Genomic DNA, 23,725 nt, shown 5'->3' with positions numbered 1-23,725 from the left:
CATGTTCCCATGCTAAGTGTGGCAACATGAGATAAATAAGGCTGTAAAAAAGCAAAAGAATGCTGAGGTAACACACACACAAATGCTGGAGGAACTCAGCGGGTTAGGCAGCATCTATGGAAAAGAATGAAGAGTCAATGTCTCCTCCAGCATTTTGTGCATGTAACTCCGGATTTCCAGCATTGCAGAATCTCTTGTGCTTAGACTACTGAGGTGCTTTCCCAGGGATAGAGCGGTTATGTTAGACTTTTACTTCCTCCTTCTCAGTTCTCTGGGAACAAGGGTGACTTTATTCTGTTCTCATTCTGTGAATTCCCGAAGTGCTTGTTAGGGTGCACGTGGGACCTGCAGACTTTTCACAAGCCGGACAGGAGATGGCTGACAGGACATCTAATTGGGAAAGTGATGCCTTCCTGCCATCATTTACACTTGGCCTCTTTGTGTCCTCGGCATGTGGACCCGAGGTCTTCAGTATCACCCTGAATAACCCTCTGCTTTGAGAGATTCTCGGGAGTCTTGCATCTTTTCCTCTGTTCACAATGTCTCCTCTTCGCATGACAGAGATTGGACATGATAATCTGTTTTGGGGTCAGAGGTCAGTGACCTGAACAGGAGCTCATTACCACGCATTAGGAGTGCTGTGCAGGACTGTTGTCTGCTACTTAAAGGATTTATGGGAATGATATCAGAATGGGGAGAGTATTCCATGAGGAAATGAGTAGACTGTGAACCTCTTCCCTATGGAAAAAAAAACTCCGAATGACTGGCTAGTGGTCTTTAAGATAATTAAAGAGTTAAATGCAGTAAACATAGTGAAGGTTTTTTCCTTCACTGATGAAATAGGAGTTCGGGAGCATAACATAGCAATTGATAAGTCAAGAGTTAAAGGAAAAATAATCTATGTTCAGATAATGTGGGGTATATAAAACTTAATACTCAAAGGAATATTTGGCCAGGATGTTCTGAAGGATGAGTTGGATGTTTACCTGGGAGAAAGGAATGGAAAATTCGTGGAATATTGAAGTTGTCAAATGAAGGGGGCCAGGAGGAGGGGCAAACCGAGCATAAACACCAGAAAGGACTAGTTTATATATATGTCCTCTTTTTAAGCTGTAACTACCCTGTAACAAGGGTGGGTAGAGACTGGGCTAACAGTGGAAGTATACAAGAGGTGTGGGAGATGAATAAATGAGTGAGGTAGTTTAACTGCAGGAGGAGCAGGTACACGATCTATCAAAAGATAAAATGAACTGAATGGCTTTATTGCTGTGGATCCATTGAGTATCATAGTTTCTCAATACAGGTCTTGGACAAGTTTGCCTTCAGCCTCTTTGACTTGGACTGGGAAGTTTTTACTCAGTTGATCGAGGGAGCTATCAATCGCATCCCTGTACTGGAAACGACTGGGGTGAAATCAACTGTGTGTGGCCCAGGTATGAAGCCGATCTTCAGTAGCCAGACTGAGGACTTGGCAGAATGACAGTCTGGATCTTATGCTTCCCCATCCCTCAAGTGTTGAAGCGTCAACAGTAATGCTTGCTGAACTTAGTTTCCTTTCTTCCATGGGCTGATTAAGGCCCAGTAAGACTTTGGCCAATAGTAGATAACATGGGGCATGTGCCTTCCTTACATACTTTCCACTTGGTTGACACAGTCCTGAGCGAGTACCGCACTGTCAGAGGGGCAGTACTGAGAGTGTCACACCGTCAAAGGGGCAGTACTGAGAGAGTGTCACACCGTCAGAGAGGCAGAACTGAGAGAGTGTCACACCATCAGAGGGGCAGTACTGAGAGAGTGTCACACCGTCAGAGGGGCAGTACTGAGGGAGTGTCACACTGTCAGAGGAACAGTACTGAGGGAGTGTCACACTGTCAGAGGAACAGTACAGAGAGAGTGTCACACCGTCGGAGGGACAGTACCGAGAGAGTGTCACACCGTCGGAGGGGCAGTACCGAGAGAGTGTCGCACTGTCGGAGGGACAGTACCGAGGGAGTCACACTGTCAGAGGGACAGTACTGAGAGAGTGTCACACAGTCAGAGGGACAGTACTGAGGGAGTGTCACACCGTCAGAGGGACGGTACTGAGGGAGTGTCACACCGTCAGAGGGACGGTACTGAGGGAGTGTCACACCGTCAGAGGGGCAGTACTGAGAGAGTGTCACACCGTCAGAGGGGCAGTACTGAGAGAGTGTCACACTGTCAGAGGGGCAGTACTGAGGGAGTGTCACACCGTCAGAGGGACAGTACTGAGAGAGTGTCACACCGTCAGAGGGACAGTACTGAGGGAGTGTCACACCGTCAGAGGGACAGTACTGAGAGAGTGTCACACCATAAGAGGGGCAGTACTGAGAGAGTGTCACACTGTCAGAGGGTCAGTACTGAGAGTGTCACACCGTCATAGGGACGGTACTGAGGGAGTGTCACACCGTCAGAGGGACAGTACTGAGGGAGTGTCACACCGTCATAGGGACAGGACTGAGGGAGTGTCGCAACATCAGAGGGGCAGTACTGAGGGAGTGTCACACCGTCAGAGGGGTAGTACTGAGAGAGTGTCGCACCGTCAGAGGGGCGGTACTGGGAGAGTGTCGCACCGTCAGAGGGGCGGTACTGAGAGAGTGTCGCACCGTCAGAGGGGCGGTACTGAGAGAGTGTCGCACCGTCAGAGGGACAGTAATGAGAGAGTGTCACACCGTCAGAGGGGCAGTACTGAGAGAGTGTCGCACCGTCATAGGGACAGTACGGAGGGAGTGTCAGACCGTCAGAGGGACAGTACAGAGGGAGTGTCACACCGTCAGGGGAGCAGTCACATGTGCTTGTGAGTAATGAGACCCTGGCTGTCTGCTTATCCGCCCTCACGGGGATCGTTGCTGTACAGTGGGATAATTGGACCTGTTTATGAGATATTCTTGCAGTTTGTTGGGATTGTATGGTCAAAGCTGGACTTTGAAATTATTTTCTTTCTTTGCAATTACTGGCCATTAGATGGAGCTATTGCATGCAGATGAGATTGGGAGTGTGGCTATTCCAGAGGTTTTCTGTCCCAGCCCTGATTCTCAGAGCTATCCAACTTTGAGGGGGGTGAATCCAGCAGTGAAGGGGCAGGGAGCTGGTGGTGGATTGGCCATTTGTGGGCTCTAATGTATTTCGGATGTACTTTGCATTTCTTGTGCAAACACACTGAACCTTTTGGTGATGCGCTCTTGTCTCTGCAGAATCATTCACTGCTGACCACAAACCACTGATGGGCGAGGCTCCAGAACTCCGAGGCTTCTTCCTGGGATGCGGATTCAACAGTGCCGGTGAGTGCGTGTTTTCCCCAGTTCCTTCCGGCTGCGGCTTTGAGATTCCATCAAGCCGAACCTCTGCACACCTATTGTGAGTTGCTGGTCTCCCTGTATGGATGGGATCTGAGTCCCACCTTAAACACCTATGTGTTGGCTTTGTGGCACAGAGCTCCCATAATGGCAGATGTATCTTCCACAGTACAGCACAGTCTAGGTATTGCCCCACCATGTGCAGCAGGCTTGCAATAAACATCGAGGCACTCTCTTAGCTCTTTTCTGAGAGCACAGCACTCTGCTAGTAGAGATCCTGTAACAGTGTGACACTCTCTCAGTACTGTCCCTCTGACAGTGTGACAACTCTTTCAGTACTGTCCCTCTGACAGTGTGACACTCCCTCAGTACTGTCCCTCTGACAGTGTGACTCCCTCAGTACTGTCCCCCTGACAGCGTGACACTCCCTCAGTACTGTCCCTCTGACAGTGTGACACTCCCTCAGTACTGTCTCTCTGACAGTGTGACACTCCCTCAGTACTGTCCCTGTGACAGCGAGACACTCCCTCAGTACTGTCCCTCAGACAGTGTGACACTCCCTCAGTACCGTCCCTCTGACAGTGTGACTCCCTCAGTACTGTCCCTCTGACAGTCTGACACTCCCTCAGTACCGTCCCTCTGACAGTGTGACACTCCCTCATAGAAAGTGGAAACAGTTGCTTTAGATTCAAAGTGTCAGGCACCCTTTTGATCTCATGCTACACAAGTCCCACTTTAGTTCTCTCCCCACTCCCATCAGTTCCCTGCAGTTTCCACTTGTCTCCTACTCACTGGAGGCTGTGCACAGGGGCTAAAGGGCCCCCAAGCCCACGTGTCTGTGGGACGTGGAGGATTCGGGTGACTTCATCCAGGAAGGGGGAAAACACAAAAACTCCGCAAGGCGCAGCACCGAACGTCAGGATTGAACCTCGATCAGCCGAGCTGTCCGGCAGCAGCCCGACCGGCTGTCCTACTGACACTCCGGCGGTACTGAGGCAGTGCAACCGGTCGCTCATCACTACCCTTTTTTGTAGGAGACCTTCAGGTACCGTTGTCCCACAAGCGACTTCAGTCCAGTACGCAGCATTGAGCGGGTTTGAGCTGAGTCCTGTGGAGTGGGACAGGTACCCAGCACCTTTTGACTCAGTCTGGTACGCTGGCCCTTGAATTAGAGCCTGTGCTTAAACTACCGTCAACCCTAGCGATGGCTCGATGTCACAACCCCAATCAGCTTTATTATCACTGACATACGCCGTGAAACTCATCGTTGTGCGGCTGCGGTGGAGCCCAATACGTAAAGATGATCAAAAGCTATAATTAATTATATATGAATACTATATATATATACTATAAGTATACAGTGCAAAAAGGAGAACAAAATTGTGAGGTAGTGTTTGTGGGCCATTCAGAAATCCGATGGTGGAGGGAAAGAAGCTGTTCCAAAATCATTGAGTGCGTGTCTTCAGGATCCTGTACTTGCTCCATGATAGGAGTAGTGAGAAAGAGTGATGTCCTGGGATGGTGAAGGTCGTTCACGATGGATGCTGCCTTACTGAGGCTCCCTCTCTGGGGAGGCCAGTGCCCGTGATAGGGCTGGTTGAGTGAAGCCTTTTCTGATCCTGTGCAGTGGTGCAGCCCGTCAGAATGCTCTCCGCGGTACATCAGTAGGAACTGGCTGGGGTCTCTGGCGACATACCACATCGCCTCGAGAAACTGCTCACCCTTTCCACTGCTCGTGTCGAAGCAAGTGCACAGTGAAGCTGCAAGGTTAAAGTGTGCTGCCCAGCCTTTAGTTGGTGAGATAAATGAAGCTGTTGGTTTCCCCTGCACAGGTATGATGTTAGCGGGCGGTTGCGGGAAGGAGCTCGCTCACTGGGTCACTCACGGTCGTCCAGAGAAGGACATGTATGGTTATGACATCCGGTAAGTGGACACAGAACAAACAGAATGCATTTTACCCAGTCTGTCTTCCTTACCCCTGTGATTCGCAGATAAAGTCCCTCAACTTCCATGCTGACCAGCGTCCAGAGGATTCGCCATCTCTAAAATCACTCCCTTGTTGACTGTTCTGCTCTGTCACACACACACAGATCCATTCATCCACTTCCCCGCTCCGTGGTGCATCAAATTCCAGTTAAGGACCTGTCCCCCAGTGAGGGTCAGTGTGTGTGGGACCCGTCCCCCAGTAAGGGTCAGTGTGTGTGGGACCCATCCCCAGTGAGGGTCAGTGTGTGTGGGACCCATCCCCCAGTGAGGGTCAGTGTGTGTGGGACCCGTCTCCCAGTGAGGGTCAGTGTGTGTGTGGGACCCGTCCCCCAGTGAGGGTCAGTGTGTGTGTGGGACCCGTCCCCCAGTGAGGGTCAGTGTGTGTGTGATCGTCCCCCAGTGAGGGTCAGTGTGTGTGGGACCCATTCCCCCAGTGAGGGTCAGTGTGTGGGGGTCCCGTCCCCCAGTGAGGGTCAGTGTGTGTGGGACCCATCGCCCAGTGAGGGTCAGTGTGTGTGTGGGACCCGTCCCCCAGTGAGGGTCAGTGTGTGGGGGACCCATCCCCCAGTGAAGGTCAGTGTGTGTGGGACCCATCCCGCAGTGAGGGTCAGTGTGTGTGTGGGACCCGTCCCCCAGTGAAGGTCAGTGTGTGTGTGGGACCCGTCCCCCAGTGAGGGTCAGTGTGTGTGGGACCTGTACCCCAGTGAGGGTCAGTGTGTGTGGGACCCGTCCCCCAGTGAGGATCAGTGTGTGTGGGACCTGTCCTCCAGTGAGGGTCAGTGTGTGTGGGACCTGTACCCCAGTGAGGGTCAGTGTCTGTGGGACCTGTACCCCAGTGAGGGTCAGTGTGCGTGGGACCCATCCCCCCAGTGAGGGTCAGTGTGTGTGGGACCCATCCCCCAGTGAGGGTCAGTGTGTGTGGGACCCGTTCCCCCAGTGAGGGTCAGTGTGTGTGGGACCATCTCACAGTGAGGGTCAGTGTGTGTGGGACCCGTCCCCCAGTGAGAGTCAGTGTGTGTGGTACCCGTTCCCCCAGTGAGGGTCAGTGTGTGTGGGACCCGTTCCCCCAGTGAGGGTCACTGTGTGTGGGACCATCTCACAGTGAAGGTCAGTGTGTGTGGGACCCATCCCCCCGGTGAGGGTCAGTGTGTGTGAGCCATGTCCCCCAGTGAGGGTCAGTGTGTGTGGGACCCGTCCCCCAGTGAGGGTCACTGTGTGTGGGACCATCTCACAGTGAGGGTCAGTGTGTGTGGGACCCATCCCCCCGGTGAGGGTCAGTGTGTGTGAGCCATGTCCCCCAGTGAGGGTCAGTGTGTGTGAGCCATGTCCCCCAGTGAGGGTCAGTGTGTGTGGGACCCGTCCCCCGGTGAGGGTCAGTGTGTGTGGGACCCATTCCCAGTGAGGGTCAGTGTGTGTGAGCCATGTCCCCCAGTGAGGGTCAGTGTGTGTGGGACCCGTCCCCCGGTGAGGGTCAGTGTGTGTGGGACCCATTCCCAGTGAGGGTCAATGTGTATGGGACCTGTCCCCCAGTGAGGGTCAGTGTGTGTGGAATGTTTTCGTGTTCTAACCGAAGTCCTCATGCCTGTGTAAACCCCTGCAATCTGCAGGAATTAAGGCCCGAGGTTGTTTAAGCGTTCCTGTGCAATGTTGTCACCTGGGCTCCAGTGGTGTGCAGTGATCATCTGTTGAATGACAGGGCTGAGACTGGGAAATGGTGATGTGTTTACGCTTCTTTGCTGGCACAGCCGTTTCCATCACTCAATGACCAATGATAACCGTTGGATCCGTGAGCGAAGCCATGAATCCTACGCTAAGAATTACGCTGTGGTTTTCCCCCACGATGAACCTCTCGCTGGGAGGAACATGAGGCTCGATCCACTGCATCAGGTCAGTTTCGACCATCCTTGGAGGGACAAATTTGTGGAGTAGTGGGGTGGCAAGGGAATACACAAGGGAAAGCACAACCTGGGCACCATAATCCAATTATTTTGTCTACTTCATTACCAGGAAACACCACTTAAGTGTGTGATGATCTTCTAGATTATACAACAGCGGAGTTGTGGTTTAGGGGGTAGTGTTGACTAGAAGCAGGTTGAGGAAAGACTCCAAGAATTAGAGACACATTAAATGAATGGCTAAGGGCATGGCAGATGGAATATGATCTTGGAGGCTTTAGAGAAGGTGCAGGGGAGGTTTACCAGGTTGCTGCCTGGATTAGAGAAAATGTTTTATAAGGAAAGTTTGAGCAAGCTTAGTCTTATCCCTTTGGAATGAAGGAGGATGAGAGGGAACTTGATGGAGATGTATAAGATGATAGGCGATAGAGATAGAGTGAACAGACAGTGCCTTCTTCCCAGGGCAGGAATGACTAATATGAGAGGACATACTTTAAAGGTGATTAGAGGAAAGTATAGGGGTGATGTCCGAGGTAGGTTTTGTACACTGTGTAGGTACCTGGAATGCATTAAGGTAGAAGCTGGTACATTAGGGACGTTTAAGAGACTGTTTAAGAGGCACATGGAGGAATGAAAAATGGAGGACAGTGTAGGAGGGAAGGGTTAGATTGATCATGGAGTAGGTTAAAAGGTTGGCACAGCTTTGTGGGCTAAAGGGCCCGTACTGTGCTATACTGGTCTATGTTCTATGTTCTAATGTGGGAAATGTGAGGTCATCTACTAATAGTAGCCGGCTGGTGGCGTAGTGCCATCAGCGCCAGACTTCAGAGTGATGGCTCCCGAGTTCGAATCCAGCCGGCTCCCTTGCACGCTTTCCATCCGTGCTGGGTTGAGCGTCGAGCTAGCAACTCGGCCTCGTAAAAACAAGAAAGCCTGCTAAAAAAAAACACCGTCATGACGGTGCCCCCGATGACTCCACTCAGAGTTAAGGGCTTTCTTCTTCTTTCTACTAATAGTAGAACAAAATAGAAAGGTGGAATTTTGTTTTTAATTGGTGAAAGACTTTGGTTTTCAGAGGAATTTGGGTTTTCTTCTTCATGGTTCATGAAAAGTTAACGGGAAGGTATCGCCAGTGATTGAGGTCCTTCTTTGCGAGCAGGTTCGGGTACAAGAATAAAGATGTCTTCCTCCTATTGTATGGAGGCCTGAGGAGATGGCGTCCAGAATATTGTGTATGGGACAGGTCTAGTCTTTCTAACCTAGCCAAGGTTCACCAGATTGATCTTTGGAGCAATGGGTTTGATGTATGAGAGAGGTTAAGCAGACTGTCCCTCCACTATCAAGAGTTTGGACGAATAAGTGGTAATTTCATTGAGACAAATGAGGCTCTTGCAAAGCTTGAATGGAAGGGTGACGTTTCCCTCAGGTGGGTTGTCCAGATCCGGAAGATACTGTCTTAAACATTAGTGATTGTCCGTGCAGGACAGAGATGTGAAAAGAGATCTTCACTAGAGGACAGTGAATTTTTGAGATTCTCTGACCAGGAGAGAAGGCACAGAGCTTTAGATATTGAGGAAGATGGGAGAGGTGCTGAGGAAGACAATCAGTCATGATATCACTGAAGAGTAGAACAAGCATGAAGGGCTGAATGGCCAATTTCTGCATCTGTCTCTTAATCCACCAGTATGGATAGGCTAAGCGCAAGACCCATAATTTCCTTCTATGGACTGCTGTCTCATTCTAGGTATGAAGTGAGATGTGTTAGACACCAAAATGGCCCTGTTATCCCCAGCACATGTTGAAATGCCGGCTTTCCCTCTATCCCTGCACTGCACTGTGTAGGCTGTTTACTGAATGGAGTAAAACTTGTATTCTGTTGTTGATAAATAAAAAGCAGCTTCTTAGATGTCACAACAGCAACAACTTCCATCTTGTGAAGTGAGGTTTAGTGGTCAGTTTCCGGTGTTAGTGTGATAGATTTGTAGGGTTTTAACTGCAGGCTGCGTACTGTCTATAAGGAGAAATATAGAAACATTCTAAGTAGTTTCCTTACACCTCAGACCTTACTCTATCCCAGCCATGGTCCCAAATGCATAGTTTTTTCTTGCTTCTACCCCCCCCCCCACCCCCACATACCCATTCCAAGTCTGACTTGTTTTAGATGCACCTACTCCTTTGACGTTACTTCCACTGACATAATTCCGCATTTCCATATACTGTTGACTTACATCAGTCGAGATATTTAACAGTTCGCTCTTCCAGTTTAAGGTGGTGCTGGTGATGTTCAGCAACTACTTACCAGTGGCAAAATACAAAACAACAGAAACCACTAAACACCTTACTAATGACCCTTTATTAGTAACGATCACTGCTAATAATGGAGAGGCGAGGCTAGGCTGGAGGAGGCGGAGGCGGGAGTGAGGGAAGTCCTAACGTCTGATCGGTTTAAGCACTGAGCCGAACTGGAAAGATCGGGTATGTGTCGAACCGTGGCAGCAGGGTCCAGGCCTCAGAGCTATCCGAGGGCGAGGAACGACCTGATGCTTGGACAATTTAAATGCCAGGTGCTTAGAAGGTCAGGGTGTCGAGAATGGAGGCAAGGGATGGGCCAGTTCTGCCTGGTGCTCTGCAACATTTACTTGGCTCTGTGGCCTGAACTGATGCCTGGCCTTGCGTCTGTGGTCCCACATTGTTTACTCAGCTCTATGATGAACTGAGACTGTGGCCTGCTCCACTTGCAGTGATGACTGGTTTCGTGTCTTCCAAATAACTTCTGTTTTGAATGCTATTTGCTTACATTTTCTTTCTTTCTGCACATTTGGTGTTTGACGGTCTTTTTTTAATGGATTATTTTGGGGTTTCTTTATTTTGTGTTTGCTCGTAAGGAGACGAATCTCAAAGTTGTATACTGTATGCATACTTTCAGAATAAATGTACTTCGCACTTTGTTGAGGTACAGTTCCCTTCAAAACCCATTCAAAATTCAAGGTAAATTTATTATCAAAGTACATATGTGTCACCATATACAACCCCGAGATTCATTTTCTTGAGGGCATACTGAATAAATCCTTAATAGATTAACAACCATAATAGGATCAATGAAAGACCGCACCAACTTGGGTGTTCAGCCTGTGTGCTAAAGTCAACAAACTCTGCAAATACTATGAGAAAGAAATAATAATAATGAATAAATAAGCAATAATTATTGAGAACATGAGATGAAGATTCCTTGAAATTGAGTTCCTAGGCTGTGGGAACACTTCAGTGATGGGGTGAATGAAGTTATCCCCTTTGGTTCAAGAGCCTGATGGTTGAGGGATAGGAATTGTTCCTGAACTTGGTGGTGTGAGTTTTGAGGCTCCTGTACCACCTTCCTGATGGCAGCAGCAAGAAGAGAGCATGTCCTGGGTGGTGGGGGTCCCTGATGATGGATGCTGCTTTCCTGTGACAATGCTTCATGTAGGAGTGCTCGATCGTGCCTCACTCAGTTTGTAAAGAAAAAACAGCATGGCTCCTTTTTGTTCCTACAAGCTACTGCTTCATTTCAGACTTCTCTCCCTTCTCCCCAGTGCTTCAACATATCATAGCTTTGGAATTCTATGCCCTCTTTCCTTGATTTCTATTAAAAAAAATCTTCTGACCAGGTATTAGGTGAGAATGAATGGAGAGAGCAAAAATTGGTGTGCTGGAGGATCTCTGCAGGCCAGGTAGCATCCACAGAGGGAAATGGACAGTCAGTGCCTTCATCTGTACTAGAAGAGTAGAGGAGAGATACCCGGCATAAAGAAGTGAGGGTGAGAGCTGTTTAGTGATAGGTGGAACAATTTGAGGGGGCGTAGATTGGCAGCTGGAGTCAAGGTGGTAGACCGGAGGTAACGACAGAGGCTGGGCGGTGATCAGTGGAAGCAAGAAGAGGTCTGCAGCTTATGCAAGAACCAAGCAACGAGAAGTGGACCCAAATGAGGGAGGTATAGTGGGCAGATGGGAACAGTGGGGAGAGGGGACCCAGTGGGAAGAGTGTGTGGATGATGGGCAGATGGAAAAGAAACTGGGAGATAGGGAGGCTGTGGGGAGATTGGTTTGGAAAGAACTGTTCATGAGAGGGTTGAAGTCAATCGGAAGGAGAGAAAATGGAATAGAGTATTAATAGAGTTGTTCATTGATATTGAATTTTGATACCAAACACCTAATCTGTCCTCATTATCAAACGCCACCCATGCCCACTCCTCCAAGGAAGATAGGGTGAGAAATTGGAGCATTTGGAGGAAACCTAAGTGGTCCCAGGGAGAAAGTGCAAACTCCACACACATAGTACCAAAGGTATGAAAGCATGTGTGGCAGCAACACCAATTCTATGGCATTGTGGCACTCACATTCCAGCTGCCCATCATAAGAGCGTAAGACTTAGGAGCAAAATTAGGCCAGTCAGCTCACCGTCTGCTCTATCATTTATTTTCCATCTCAACCCCATTTCCTTGCCTTCCCCTATAGCTTTTTATGTCCTTACTAATCAACCTCTGCTTTAAATATACCAATGACTTGGCCTCCAACAACCATTTGTGGCAATGGATTCCAGAGATTCACGCTCTCTGGCTGAAGAAATTCCTCCTTGCTATTGTTCTAGAGGGACATTGTTCTGTCTGAAGCTGCACACTCTGGTCCTGAACTCCTCCACTATTAGAAACATTCTTTGCACATCCAGGCCTTTCAGTACTGTTATTCAGCAGGTTTCAATGAAATGCCCATTCATTCTTCTGAACTGCAGCGAGGGCAGGCCTAGAGACATCAAACTTCCTTCATACATTAACCCTTAGATTTCTGGGATCATCCTTGTAAACTTCCTCTGGACCCTCTCCAATGCTAACACATTCTTTCATAGGTATGCTCATTCACCTACCCTGTCTAAAATCCCTGCATCCACCTCACAAATGATGAGTGGTGAGCTGAATTAGAGATGTGGGGTATGGGCCTGCAGTACAGAGTTGCTGCAGTTTTGGTAAATACCAGGTTAATTTCCAAACCTGATAGATCTTTTCCGGAGTGTAATTCCACAGAAGCATCCACTGTTTCCAGTGAGATTCCTTTAACCAATGAGTTTCCAGTTATACTGGTGTTCACCATTCCTGTGTTGGCAGGAGCTCCTTCAGCAGGGGTGCATATTCCAGGAGCGACATGGATGGGAGAGACCAGGATGGTTCAGTCCCACGGGTCCTGCTCCGGTGAGTAGCTCCTAATCTTTCAGGCCATTGGCAATTTCTAAAGACAAACAATCCCAACTAGAGAGGGAACAAAGAGCAGATCTGGGAAACAAAAGTTTATTATTTTGGGGAAGAATCAATTGGTTTGAAAGGACTTTGGGCAGAATCACATTAACATTTCAAACTTCAGAGAATTTTGTATCTGACACAGAGATTCCCTACAGAAATCTTTAAAGAGCTTGGGGGAGAAGCTTGCATTGGAAGGATTGGAAAAGAGGTTGGGGCTGGATGAATTGGGTGAGGAGGCTGAGTTTGGAGTAATTGGGTGAGGGGATTAGGAGGGGAGGGATTGGGTAAGAGAGATGAAGTTGGAGGGATTGGGTGAGTCAGTTGTGGTTGGAGGCATTGGATGAGAGGGTCGGGGTTGGAGGATTTGGGTAAGGGGGTTGAAGGGATTGGGTGAGGTGTTTGAGGATGGAGGGATTGGGTGTGGGGAATGAGGAAGGGGCATTGGTTGGAGGGGTTAGGGTTGGAAGGATTGGATGATGGGGTTGAGTTTGGAGGGACTGGGTGAGAGGTTTGGTTGGATGGGTTGGGTTAGGGTTGGAGGGATTGGGTAAGAGAGATGAGGTTGGAGGGATTGGGTAAGGGGGTCGAGGTTGGAGGGATTGGGTGAGGGAGAGGAGGTTGAAAGGATTGGGTGAGGAGTTGGGGTTGGAGGCGTTGGGTGAGGGGTTTGGGGTTGGAGGGATTGGGTGAGGTGGTCATGGTTGGAGCGATTGGGTGAGAGGGTCAGAGTAGAGGGATAGTTTGAGGGAGTCGATGTTGGAGACTGTGGGTGAGGGTTCAGAGTTGGACAGATTGGGTGAGGGGTTGGGTTGGGAGGGATTGGGTGAGGTGGTCATGGTTGGAGCGATTGGGTGAGAGGGTTAGAGTAGAGGGATAGTTTGAGGGAGTCGATGTTGGAGACTGTGGGTGAGGGTTCAGAGTTGGACAGATTGGGTGAGGGGTTGGGTTGGGAGGGATTGGGTGAGAGTGTAGGATTGGTTGAATTGGGGTCAGCCAGTGGGATCTGGTGGTCAAGCAACGTGGTGGGATGGAGGCAACTGGCTGAATCATGTGATGTGGAAGGGAGCAGAGTCAAGGTCAATAGCAAGATTGACTCGATGAATCCAATGGGTCAAGAGGTTTGAAAAATCCAGTGGGATAATGTGGAAGGTGGGGTTGCAGGTTGCTGTGGAATTGTGGAAGGGTGTGGGTTTGCGGGATAAATTGGAATCCGCATGAATATTTACTGCCACTGACTTATATAATATGAAATTTGTCATTTTGCAGCAGGAGTACAGTGCAAAGATATAAAATTTATTATAAATGACAAAAATAAGTAGGTAGTGTGGAAGAAAAAGCTATTAAGATTATTTACCTTCTGTCCTGTTTACTCTCTCTGTGCCTCTAGGTTCTGGATTATGATTATTATGGATTTTATGGCAACAAGCAGCACGAGGATTATAGGTACAATCAGCTGTTGCGGGAAGATTACACCTTCGATTTTCCCTCGCACCATGATCAGGTAGGTATCTGTTTCCTCGTCACTGCCACCCACTTTCAGAGAACTTTGCTATTTTTAAAGCAGCAGAAATATGTCTCCACAGTAACCAATGAAATAAACAGGGACTGCAGAACCCGGAATAAATCAGATATGCCTGTGGAGTAACTGTCACTTAATAATTTTATATTTGTTAGAGTAGAGGATCAGTGTACATGCAGGCAGGTGCGTGTATTTTGTTGGGGGGTGGGGTGTGAACACAACAGAGATTGAGGAATGCAACACTGATGTCAAGGGCATAAAACCAGTGCCCTTTGCTGTAACCTCCTGAACTTCCCATCCACAGGGCCCTCGCATCATCCTTTGAGGATTTCCCACGTGAAAGGTGGCATACATGTGCCGTTCTTTATTGCCTTTTAACCAACACAGAAGGCACTGTTATGTTCCCAAAATGGCAAAAAATTCCCCATCCCCCCCAGGGTCCAGATGCACCCTCCGGAACATTATTGGGCTTATGGAATCCAGGCTGAAACAGTGAGCACGAGGAGGGGTCTCAACATTGCCCCTGGGTCACGATGCATTGGGGACCTGCTGATATTATTGTGTATTGTTGCAGATTAAGTTCGAATGTATGACCTGCCGGAATGCAGTCGCAGTTTTTGACATGTCATATTTTGGCAAGTTTTACCTGGTGGGTCCAGATGCTAAAAAGGCAGCAGATTGGCTGTTCACTGCTGATGTCAGCTCATCCATAGGTAATAATGGCTGTGATTTCTTTACATGTTGTTTCATCAAGCACGCTCTCCTTTATGTTATGTACTTATTGCCTCTCTGCCAGAATCTGTGTCCTTCCCTCTCAGTTACTCTTATTGTTCCCATCCTCCCTTTCCCCATCACTGCCATTCTTGATGCCCACGTTCCCTCTGCTCTTTGTCCCTACCCCTTTCTTTATGTCCTTCTCAGTTGCCTCTGTTCTAGCTGCTAACTTCATTTACCTCGCTCTCAAAGTAACATGGTTGGGCTATTTCCCACCATCAGTGAAAGACTCCCAACCGTAATTCTCAGTTTATTTGTCTGGTGTATCATTCTCCGTTTTACCCAGCCTCCCGGTTATGGACCTATCCTGAGCTCCTGTTACAATGTTTCCTTCAGCATGACCACCGGTCTTTTTGTCCCAGAGTTGGCATGGTGTATCTGTTATCTATGACTGTTGGTGTACTTTCAGGTAAAACAGTCTACACCTGTATGCTGAACAGTCGAGGTGGGACAGAGAGTGACCTCACAGTCAGTCGCATTGAGTCCTCCCCACGAGGATCTTCACTCACTCCTACCTTTGAAGGTAATTACTGAATCCCAACAAATGAGCCAGAATGTAGTGAGGTAGGGCCAGTGTACACTTTCGAATGGCGGACCTTATCAATATGTTGGAAATATAGCAGTCCTGCAGCACAGGAACAGGCTGATGTCTGTGCTGAAAGCAGTGCCAAATTATACTAAATCTCTTCTGCCTACACATAATCCATATCCACCCATTCTCTGTATGCATATGTATCTCCTAAATGCCACAAAGCTGAGTTTGTTTTTAACAAGCTCCAGCAAATGATGCATTGCTGATTGCCAAGTGATCTGTTTTTGTAAAAGTTAAACATTACTGAGGACTCCTGGATGTGTTCCCATGTCCCACTTCAACATAGTGCCATGGAACATTTTATATCTGCGTTGAATTAAACATTTAGCTTGAGGTCCATTTCAGGCTAAATATTTAATCGATATTATGACCTCCAACAATTCAACATTTGATTGTTAGCTTTCATTCTAGTGTATTTTGAGTGGGATTTGAACTTGGTAACTTACGCCTGATGTGTAAGTTTGTGCCTATTCAGAGCTAGTACTTGCTAGTAGCTGTAACTTCAGTGTTGGTAAGGGTGAAGCTCTATCTGCAGGCTCCGAGAGTGCTGTAGGCATCCTTCTGCTGTGTTGGAAAAGATGGGAATGTACTGGAAAAAAAGGAGAGATCTCAGATGATGTTTCCTACACACTTTTCCGTCAAAGCTTCCTCAGGAAAATGAAGCATTGATAGTCAGAGAAAATCTCCCCCCTGCCTAACACACATGGATAGCACTGGTTATGTGCAGAGTAGAAGTTCCTCCACCAAACCTTTATGAGGCAGGGATGGTTGGTGTTGGATTCAGAGGGAAGATCCCTTGTAGTATTTATTGCCCAATGAGCTAATATAGGATTCTGCTCACAGTCACGGTCTGTGGACTGATCATTAATATTGAAACAGTGACTGCAGGTCAGACAATTGTATATGAACAATATGTTTTCTTTTCTTGGGGCTTTCGGGTGATAAACAGAATTAAATTTTCTTTCACCATGAATAGTCTGTTTCTGTAGCAGAAACTCAATTGAAGAGCTCCAGCCTTGAGGGCTGTGCCTTTCCTCATGCTTCTTGTGAGATTTTATCTTTTTAAAGAGCCACTAGCAAGAATAATTCAATTGCAGTGACGTTGGAGCTGAATTGTGTTTGATCAGCGTGGTGCTGTGATTAGATTAGAGCCAGCTCTGGCTTTGGGCCCTGTCTCAGCGTCAGTTTTGCTCACCTCCCGCTGTCTGCTCGGGCTGGGTAATTGGTGGCTGGGCATCTGACTGTTGCTGTGCTCCCATGCAGGTGATGGGTTCTACCTGGCTGTTGGGGGTGGAGTGGCACAGCACAATTATTCCCACATCATCACCACGCTTCAGGATCAGAGGCTGAACTGCCAGTTGCTCGACTGCTCGGAGGAGCTGGGGATGATCAGCGTGCAGGGACCCCTGAGGTGAGATCAGCCGTAGTCGTCTCAAGGTGGTGCGGAGCAGAGAGACACAGGGTGCTGCTCCGGGCGGAGGGGAGGAAGTGGCTGAGTTGAATGTGTAAGAAAAAGTATGAGTGAGGTTGAGAGAGTGAGTGGAGGAAGGAGACTGTGGGAGTCACAAGGGATTGGTGGCTTGTCTTGAGCTAGTTGAGTTTGTAGAGAGGAGTGGGTAAGTCTGAAAGAGTATTAGGAGGGGCCAGATGGAGGGAAATGTTGTACAAAGGACTGGAATCCAGGGTTGTTGAGTGGTGATGTTGGGGAAGTGAAGGACTGGGTGGGAACTTCTGGGAACCAGAGCGATGAAGCTAGGGTCGGTGGGAGAACTGGAGGAGGGGCTGAAGCTGTGTTGGGGGGGCTTGGGCAGAGGCCAGAAAGGGCAAAGTGTCATGCTGAGGGTGTTTGGAATTCCAGGTCTGGTTGTGAGCGGTGTGGGGCAGTGGGGGAGCTGGGGCAGGAGTTGTGAGATGGTCTCACTGGATTTCAGGTCATGCTGTGACCTTCTCTCCGTTGCTCTACAGTCGCGCAGTGCTGCAGGAAGTTCTCGACGTGGACCTCAGTAACAAGGCCTTTCCCTTCTCCACACACCAGGTGGTAAAGGCTGCTGGGCATTTGGTAAGTCACTCCTTTACTACTGGGGGCTGCAGCAAAACTCTGATAATCCGTTGTCAACTTGGAAATTCCATGGTTCAGCATCTGGCCCACCTGGTGATGCACATAATTCTCACTTGTTGGAGCCCCAGTTCCAAGTTCCACTTTAATGTTGTTGGCACACTGAGAGGGGAGGGTTCAGTAAAGGCACGGCAGTGTGCCTGGAGTTTATGCAGTACGGCAAAGAGAACAGTTCAAGTTCCTGATAGAAATGAACTGAACACTGGACACACTCTGGTCCTTGATACCCAGACTACAAGTGACTGAAAGCTGCATTGCGAAATTTGCCATTACTCTCCGGTTCAATTTGAATTCTTACCTCTACTCCACTGTTGATCAGCCAAAGTATTTTATCTCTGGTTGTCCCTTACACCTTTTAATTCCTGGAACATTAGTGAGAGAACTCCTATATCAGAAGATTCATCCCAGTGCAGCTTGTGAAGAACTGGGACTAGATCAGAGATGATTAAGGCAAGATTCAGTGGAAGTGTTCAAACTTATGAATAATTTTGGTGGAATTCATAGGGAGAAAACAGTTCACTGTGCCAAGAGTATCAGTTCCCAGGGGTACAGTTTTGTAACTGGCTACAAGTTCTAATCAGTAGAATCAAATTTGATCGTCTCTTTTAGGAAGGACTTGGATAACAACTTGCAGTACTTGCAAGAGCAAGGAGAATAGAGCAAATTGGATACCTCTTACAAAGGTCTGGCACAGGCATGATGGGCCAAATGGCAGTAAAGACCTGTGATTACGTAAGTTTCCAGCTGTTGCTGACGAGAGCCTGCTGAGAATTCCTAATAATCCAATGTTCTTTTTTGGAAGGTGCGGGCTATGAGACTGTCGTTCGTGGGCGAGATGGGCTGGGAACTCCACGTGCCAAGAGAGGCCTGTGTGCCCGTTCACCGTGCCGTGATGCAGGCTGGTGCCAAGCTTGGAATCGTAAATGCTGGTTACAGGGCCATTGATTCACTCAGCATTGAGAAAGGTAAAAGCACTGCAGCACATTACAATGCCAATGATCACCGACAGGGGTTCAATTCCTACTGCTGTTGCCCCCATGACTGCATGGGTTTCCTCTGGGTGCTCTGGTTTCCTCCCACACCGCAAAGACATATAGTTAGACACTTGCGTGCTGTCTCCAGCACAAACCTCAAGACTGTGTCGGTCATTGACGCAAGATGACGCATCTCACTGTATGTTTTGATGTACATGTGACAAATAAAGCTAATCTCTTTATTTCTGATAATTAGTTACTGTAAATGGCAGGGAAAACAGATGTACACATGAAAGCGAAGAGGTTACAGGGGAATAAGTGGAGCAATGGGACTGATGGGAATAGTCTAAGAACCAGCATTATCTTGATGGGCTAAATGGCCCATGTTGTAAGAGGATATGTGAATGTGAGAGTAGCAGCTGCCTTTGATTTATCAATCACCAATTTCATGTTCCAACACCCTTCTATCAAACGATAAAAGCACGTTTTATGATTAAAGCCATTTCCTGTGTTAGTTCCCTTCCGAGGAGTAGGTCAAGGAGCATTCACACTCGTGAAGGTTGTTTCCATTGCCTGGTTAAAACCTGAGGATATCATTCAACCCTAACCCACCCTGAAAGAGTGTGGCACCGAGGAAGGAATGGCACTGAGAAAATGTGCCAGTGCTGGAGAAGCTTGCACATTAAAGTCTGGCCTCATCTTGCCTTCTGATTGGATTTAAGTGGCACGTATTCCGGGCTCAGTCAGTTACTGTGTGCGCATTGCCTATCTGCTACAAGCTTTGTGGGACTGTGAGATGCAGGTAACTCAGGCTGTCGCCATGCTCCTGTTGCAGGGTACAGACACTGGCACGCTGACCTGCGGTCCGATGACACTCCTCTTGAGGCTGGGCTTGCTTTCACTTGCAAACTGAAGTCAAAGATTCCGTTTCTTGGCCGGGAGGTGCTGGAGCTGCAACAGGCTCAAGGGCTGTTCAAACGCCTGGCCTGTTTCACCATCGAAGAGTGAGTTTCTGACCTAGTTCTCGCTCACACTTGCTTAACGTTGAGTCAATTTCCATTGTCAGTGCTTCAGTGTATAGGAAAGCATTCTTTCAAGAATCTCTGAAAGGTATCTATGCCAATTGAAATGCTGCATAACTATTCCTAAGATCTACTGAAGGGAGTAGATCAGTGGAAAAGAAATACTCAGAAAGCAGAGTATTTCATAAATTGACTAGTTTAGAATGAGAAATTTGAGTGAAGTATGGTGAACAGAAGGCATATAGATTCCTGATGGGTATGTTTTCTGGGACTATGGTGTGGGATTGCTTGACAGAAAACCTGTCTCTTCTGCTTTGTGAACATTTTACTACTACAGAAGAAGATGATTTGTCTCAGCTCTCCTGTGTTGGGTCCTTAAAAGAGCTGTTTGATTAGTTCCATTAGACTTTATGAATAGCCCTGGGAAATTTGTAAGTATTTATCCAATTCTTTTTGCCCTTTTTATATTTCCTCCTCTTGGACCCCTTTCTTCTAGCCTCTCTCTCCTGTCCATGACACTCAGTGCAAGATGTACCCAAGGTCTGAGGGAATACCTGGCCTTCTCCACCTGTTTGGGTTTGGCCCTAGCCCCTGATCTCCTCCAATAATCAATCCTACTCAAATCCCAGGCCTCCTTCTCCTGATTACACCGAGTTTCAGACCTTGGCTTCTGCTTCGCATTTGTCTCCCACTTCTTCAGGTCGGGCCTGGAAACAAGTCATGCTTGAATGCTTATTGTGACTATTGCAGACCAGGTTTCTATTCTGGACCAGGTGATATTTCCAGCATGTTTATGGATGTAAAGCTCAGAATGTGTTTTTCCTCATGCAATCTCTGTCTGTTGCTGATATAACAGGTGATTGTTATCCTGCAGGAAGGTTCCCATTTTTGGCCTGGAAGCTATCTGGAGGAATGGGAAGGTGGTTGGACTTATCCGGAGGGCAGATTTTGCTTTTGCGCTCGATAAGTCAATAGCTTATGGTTATGTGAGGGATCCTGAGGGGTGTGCGGTGAGTAGAAGTCAGATTATCACCTCGGTGTACTTAGTGGGACTGTGAGCATTCTGGCTTCTTCCCCTTTTCTTTCCAATATTAATGAAGGGTTGTGGCCCAAAACATCAACTGTTTCCTTCCATAAATGCTGCCTGATCTACTGAGCTCCTCCAGCATTTTGTGTGTTGCTATGGTGTGGGAGAGTCTGACAGAATGCCTCTTTGCTATACTTTGTGCTCATTCTGACTGCTATAGGAGATGATCTGTCTCATCTACCGTGTTGAATCCCTGAAAGAGCTGTTTAATTAGTTCCACTAGGCTTTTCGAATGCCCTGGAAATTTTATGTTTATGAGAATTTTATCCAATTCTCTTTGCCATTCCTTTTAATTTCTCCCTCTTGGAGCCCTCTCTCGTTTTTTTTTGCATTCTGCCCCCTTTTACTTCAACAACTGATGACCTTTATTCCTGAGTAGATCTAATATTAAGACTCACACCATTGTTCTCTATGCCATGTACAAGCTTCCTCCCCATGGACTGCTTCCCTCCACCCAACCATGTGTAGTCTTGTGCCACATTGGGAATCGAGATAAGTTTTCGATTGCTCCATCATCCAGGTCAATTATTTTCAATTAATTTTGCTTTACTTTAACCGCTGTTGAAGCATTATTACCTCTCTGCTCAACTATTCATTGCAAATCTCTCACTCTCCATAAACTTTGGGTCATTTATAATTCTTCGGGGCATCTTGACTCAAGACTGTACGAAGTTCCATTGCCTGTAGCTCACTGTCCAACATCAGCTCCTGATCAGGAAACACCCCAAAGGTTAAAAAGTGTGCATCAGTGCTCTGACTTGGGGCCTGGCAAGTTGCAATCTCTGCAATTACCTTCAGGTCTCCTGCAAACTCCATGCTCGTCTGGTTTTGACCTCTTGCATTATTCTATTACTTTTGCCCTTGCTTTCAGATAGCAAAATGACTGAATGCATATTTCCAGGTTTTTTGGCATGATGCATATGTTTCCTTAGTCTTTGTGTCTCTCTCTAGGTGACAACGGACTTTGTGAAGCATGGTGAGTACTCGCTGGAGAGGATGGGTGTCTCCTACCCAGCCAAGGTCCACCTCAAATCACCTTTCGACCCAAGCAACAAACGAGTAAAGGGGATTTATTAGCGAAGAGCCAGCGCCAGAAATTGCAGTGACCTGTGGATCTGGCAGCGAGAAAAATGCAACCAGGAATTTGCTGCAATTGTCATCAAGTTTCAGCTGAGGGACCTTCTACAAGGCAGTGGAATATCTAACGATAAATTTACAGGCCAAGTCTTTGGAGTTATGTAGTGTTTTTGACATTTTACTAAGTCAAGAGAAATTTTAAAGTCTTTATAATTATTGACAATCAAGATTTTGCTAATTGATCCTTACGTGAATACTGAAAGTATGTTTGCTGATGCTGAGACCCAAAGATGTGGTGGGGATGGGGGGATATGGTGAGTGAATTGGGAGGGATACAACACAGCTCCTCCTCCTGTCGATTAGGAATCCGATAGAATGTCAGGAGCTGTGTGTTGCAGGTGTCTATAGACCCTGCAATGGCTTTTACACCCCTTTTCAGAAATCTGTTATCAGCTTCCACCACCTTCTGTTAGCTTGATAAATGTCCAAAAGCTTCTAAGTGTTGCTATCAAATCTGCTTCCATCAGCATGTTCCAGGCTTGTTATTTCTATCTTCAAGGCAAGTTTTTTTTTTAAACACAGGTGCCTGGAACATGCTGCCGGGGGAGGCGGTGGGAACGGCTATGACTGTAATGTTTAAGAGGCATTTAGACAGACAGGCAGGGAATGGAGGGATATGCCCTTGTACCTTGTTCAGGCAAATGGGATCATGATTGGAATTAATATGCTGAGTCAAAGGGTCTGTTCGTGTGCTGTACTGTTTGTTGTCCAGTAAATGTTAAATCAATCTCTCAGTGAATAGGAGGATTTTGTTCTACCCTTGATCCGGTTCCATAACATCTGTGGCAACAGACCCCACATTCTGAATCCTGCCTGTTCTGTTCACTGGTTCAGTAAAAGTCCACTGTTCTGTGACAAAACTGATCTAAGTCCTGCTTGAAATAATTGCTGGCTTGTATGGAGTGATAACTAATGGATGAATAATCTCTGTGCTTTTTCACAACCAATAATAAACAAATTGCAATTGTGGGCTGGATTACAGGTACGGTATCACATTCATGCGCCAGCTTATTTGCAGAACGGCGGTTCAGTGATGACACTTTTCCTTGCCCATCGCTTGCAACAGAAACGTCAGCCAAAGCATCGGTTATTCACTGGCCTCATGAATAGAAGTTTGGGGCTTGAACTCCAGTCCACTGACCTTTACCCCGAGTCCAGCCTGACACTTGCGTTATTGTACTGAGGGAGTGTCACACTGTCAGAGGGACAGTACTGAGAGAGTGTCACACTGTCAGAGGGACAGTACTGAGGGAGTGTCACACCGTCAGAGGGACGGTACTGAGGGAGTGTCACACTGTCAGAGGGACAGTACTGAGGGAGTGTCACACTGTCAGAGGGACAGTACTGAGGGAGTGTCACACTGTCAGAGGGACAGTACTGAGAGAGTGTCACACCGTCAGAGGGACAGTACTGAGGGAGTGTCACACCGTCAGAGGGACGGTACTGAGGGAGTGTCACACTGTCAGAGGGACAGTACTGAGGGAGTGTCACACTGTCAGAGGGACAGTACTGAGAGAGTGTCACACTGTCAGAGGGACAGTACTGAGGGAGTGTCACACTGTCAGAGGGACCGTACTGAGGGAGTGTCACACTGTCAGAGGGACAGTACTGAGGGAGTGTCACACTGTCAGAGGGACAGTACTGAGGGAGTGCCACGCCGTCAGAGGGACAGTACTGAGGGAGTGTCACACTGTCAGAGGGACCGTACTGAGGGAGTGTCACACTGTCAGAGGGACAGTACTGAGGGAGTGTCACACTGTCAGAGGGACCGTACTGAGGGAGTGTCACACTGTCAGAGGGACGGTACTGAGGGAGTGTCACACTGTCAGAAGGACAGTACTGAGGGAGTGTCACACTGTCAGAGGGACAGTACTGAGGGAGTGTCACACCGTCAGAGGGACAGTAATGAGGGAGTGTCACACTGTCAGAGAGGCAGTACTGAGGGAGTGCCGCACTGAAGGAACAGGCGGGGGTTGGAGACGAAGATCTCTGTCAGGCTGGGGCACTGGTTGGGCCTCCTTCTGCGATCTCGTACCAGGAGA

General features: G+C 47.9%; 1 protein-coding gene across 4 annotated transcripts in view; it reads left to right on the top strand.

Moving 5' to 3' along the window:
* sardh (sarcosine dehydrogenase) overlaps positions 1-22,659 on the top strand; it is a 66,081-nt gene extending 43,422 nt beyond the window's left edge. For 3 of the 4 annotated variants that reach the window (XM_073052252.1, XM_073052251.1, XM_073052253.1), the window contains exons 8-21: positions 1,304-1,433; positions 3,213-3,299; positions 5,147-5,237; positions 7,046-7,187; positions 12,331-12,414; positions 13,850-13,963; positions 14,556-14,694; positions 15,165-15,278; positions 16,611-16,758; positions 17,313-17,406; positions 18,266-18,428; positions 19,273-19,441; positions 20,334-20,469; positions 21,498-22,659. In XM_073052252.1, the coding sequence (XP_072908353.1) occupies positions 1,304-1,433; positions 3,213-3,299; positions 5,147-5,237; positions 7,046-7,187; positions 12,331-12,414; positions 13,850-13,963; positions 14,556-14,694; positions 15,165-15,278; positions 16,611-16,758; positions 17,313-17,406; positions 18,266-18,428; positions 19,273-19,441; positions 20,334-20,469; positions 21,498-21,623 (1,737 nt within the window). In that variant the 3' untranslated portion in view covers positions 21,624-22,659. The remainder of the gene's footprint in view (positions 1-1,303; positions 1,434-3,212; positions 3,300-5,146; positions 5,238-7,045; positions 7,188-12,330; positions 12,415-13,849; positions 13,964-14,555; positions 14,695-15,164; positions 15,279-16,610; positions 16,759-17,312; positions 17,407-18,265; positions 18,429-19,272; positions 19,442-20,333; positions 20,470-21,497) is intronic. The other variant, XM_073052254.1, reaches the window with a different exon arrangement.
* Positions 22,660-23,725: the final 1,066 nt, after the last annotated feature.

This window comes from Hemitrygon akajei, chromosome 7 (genome assembly GCF_048418815.1).
Source record: "Hemitrygon akajei chromosome 7, sHemAka1.3, whole genome shotgun sequence".
NCBI classification, from domain to species: Eukaryota; Metazoa; Chordata; class Chondrichthyes; order Myliobatiformes; family Dasyatidae; genus Hemitrygon; species Hemitrygon akajei.
The sequence above is the reverse complement of the archived record's forward strand: the minus strand, read 5'-3'. Positions and strand labels throughout refer to the sequence as shown.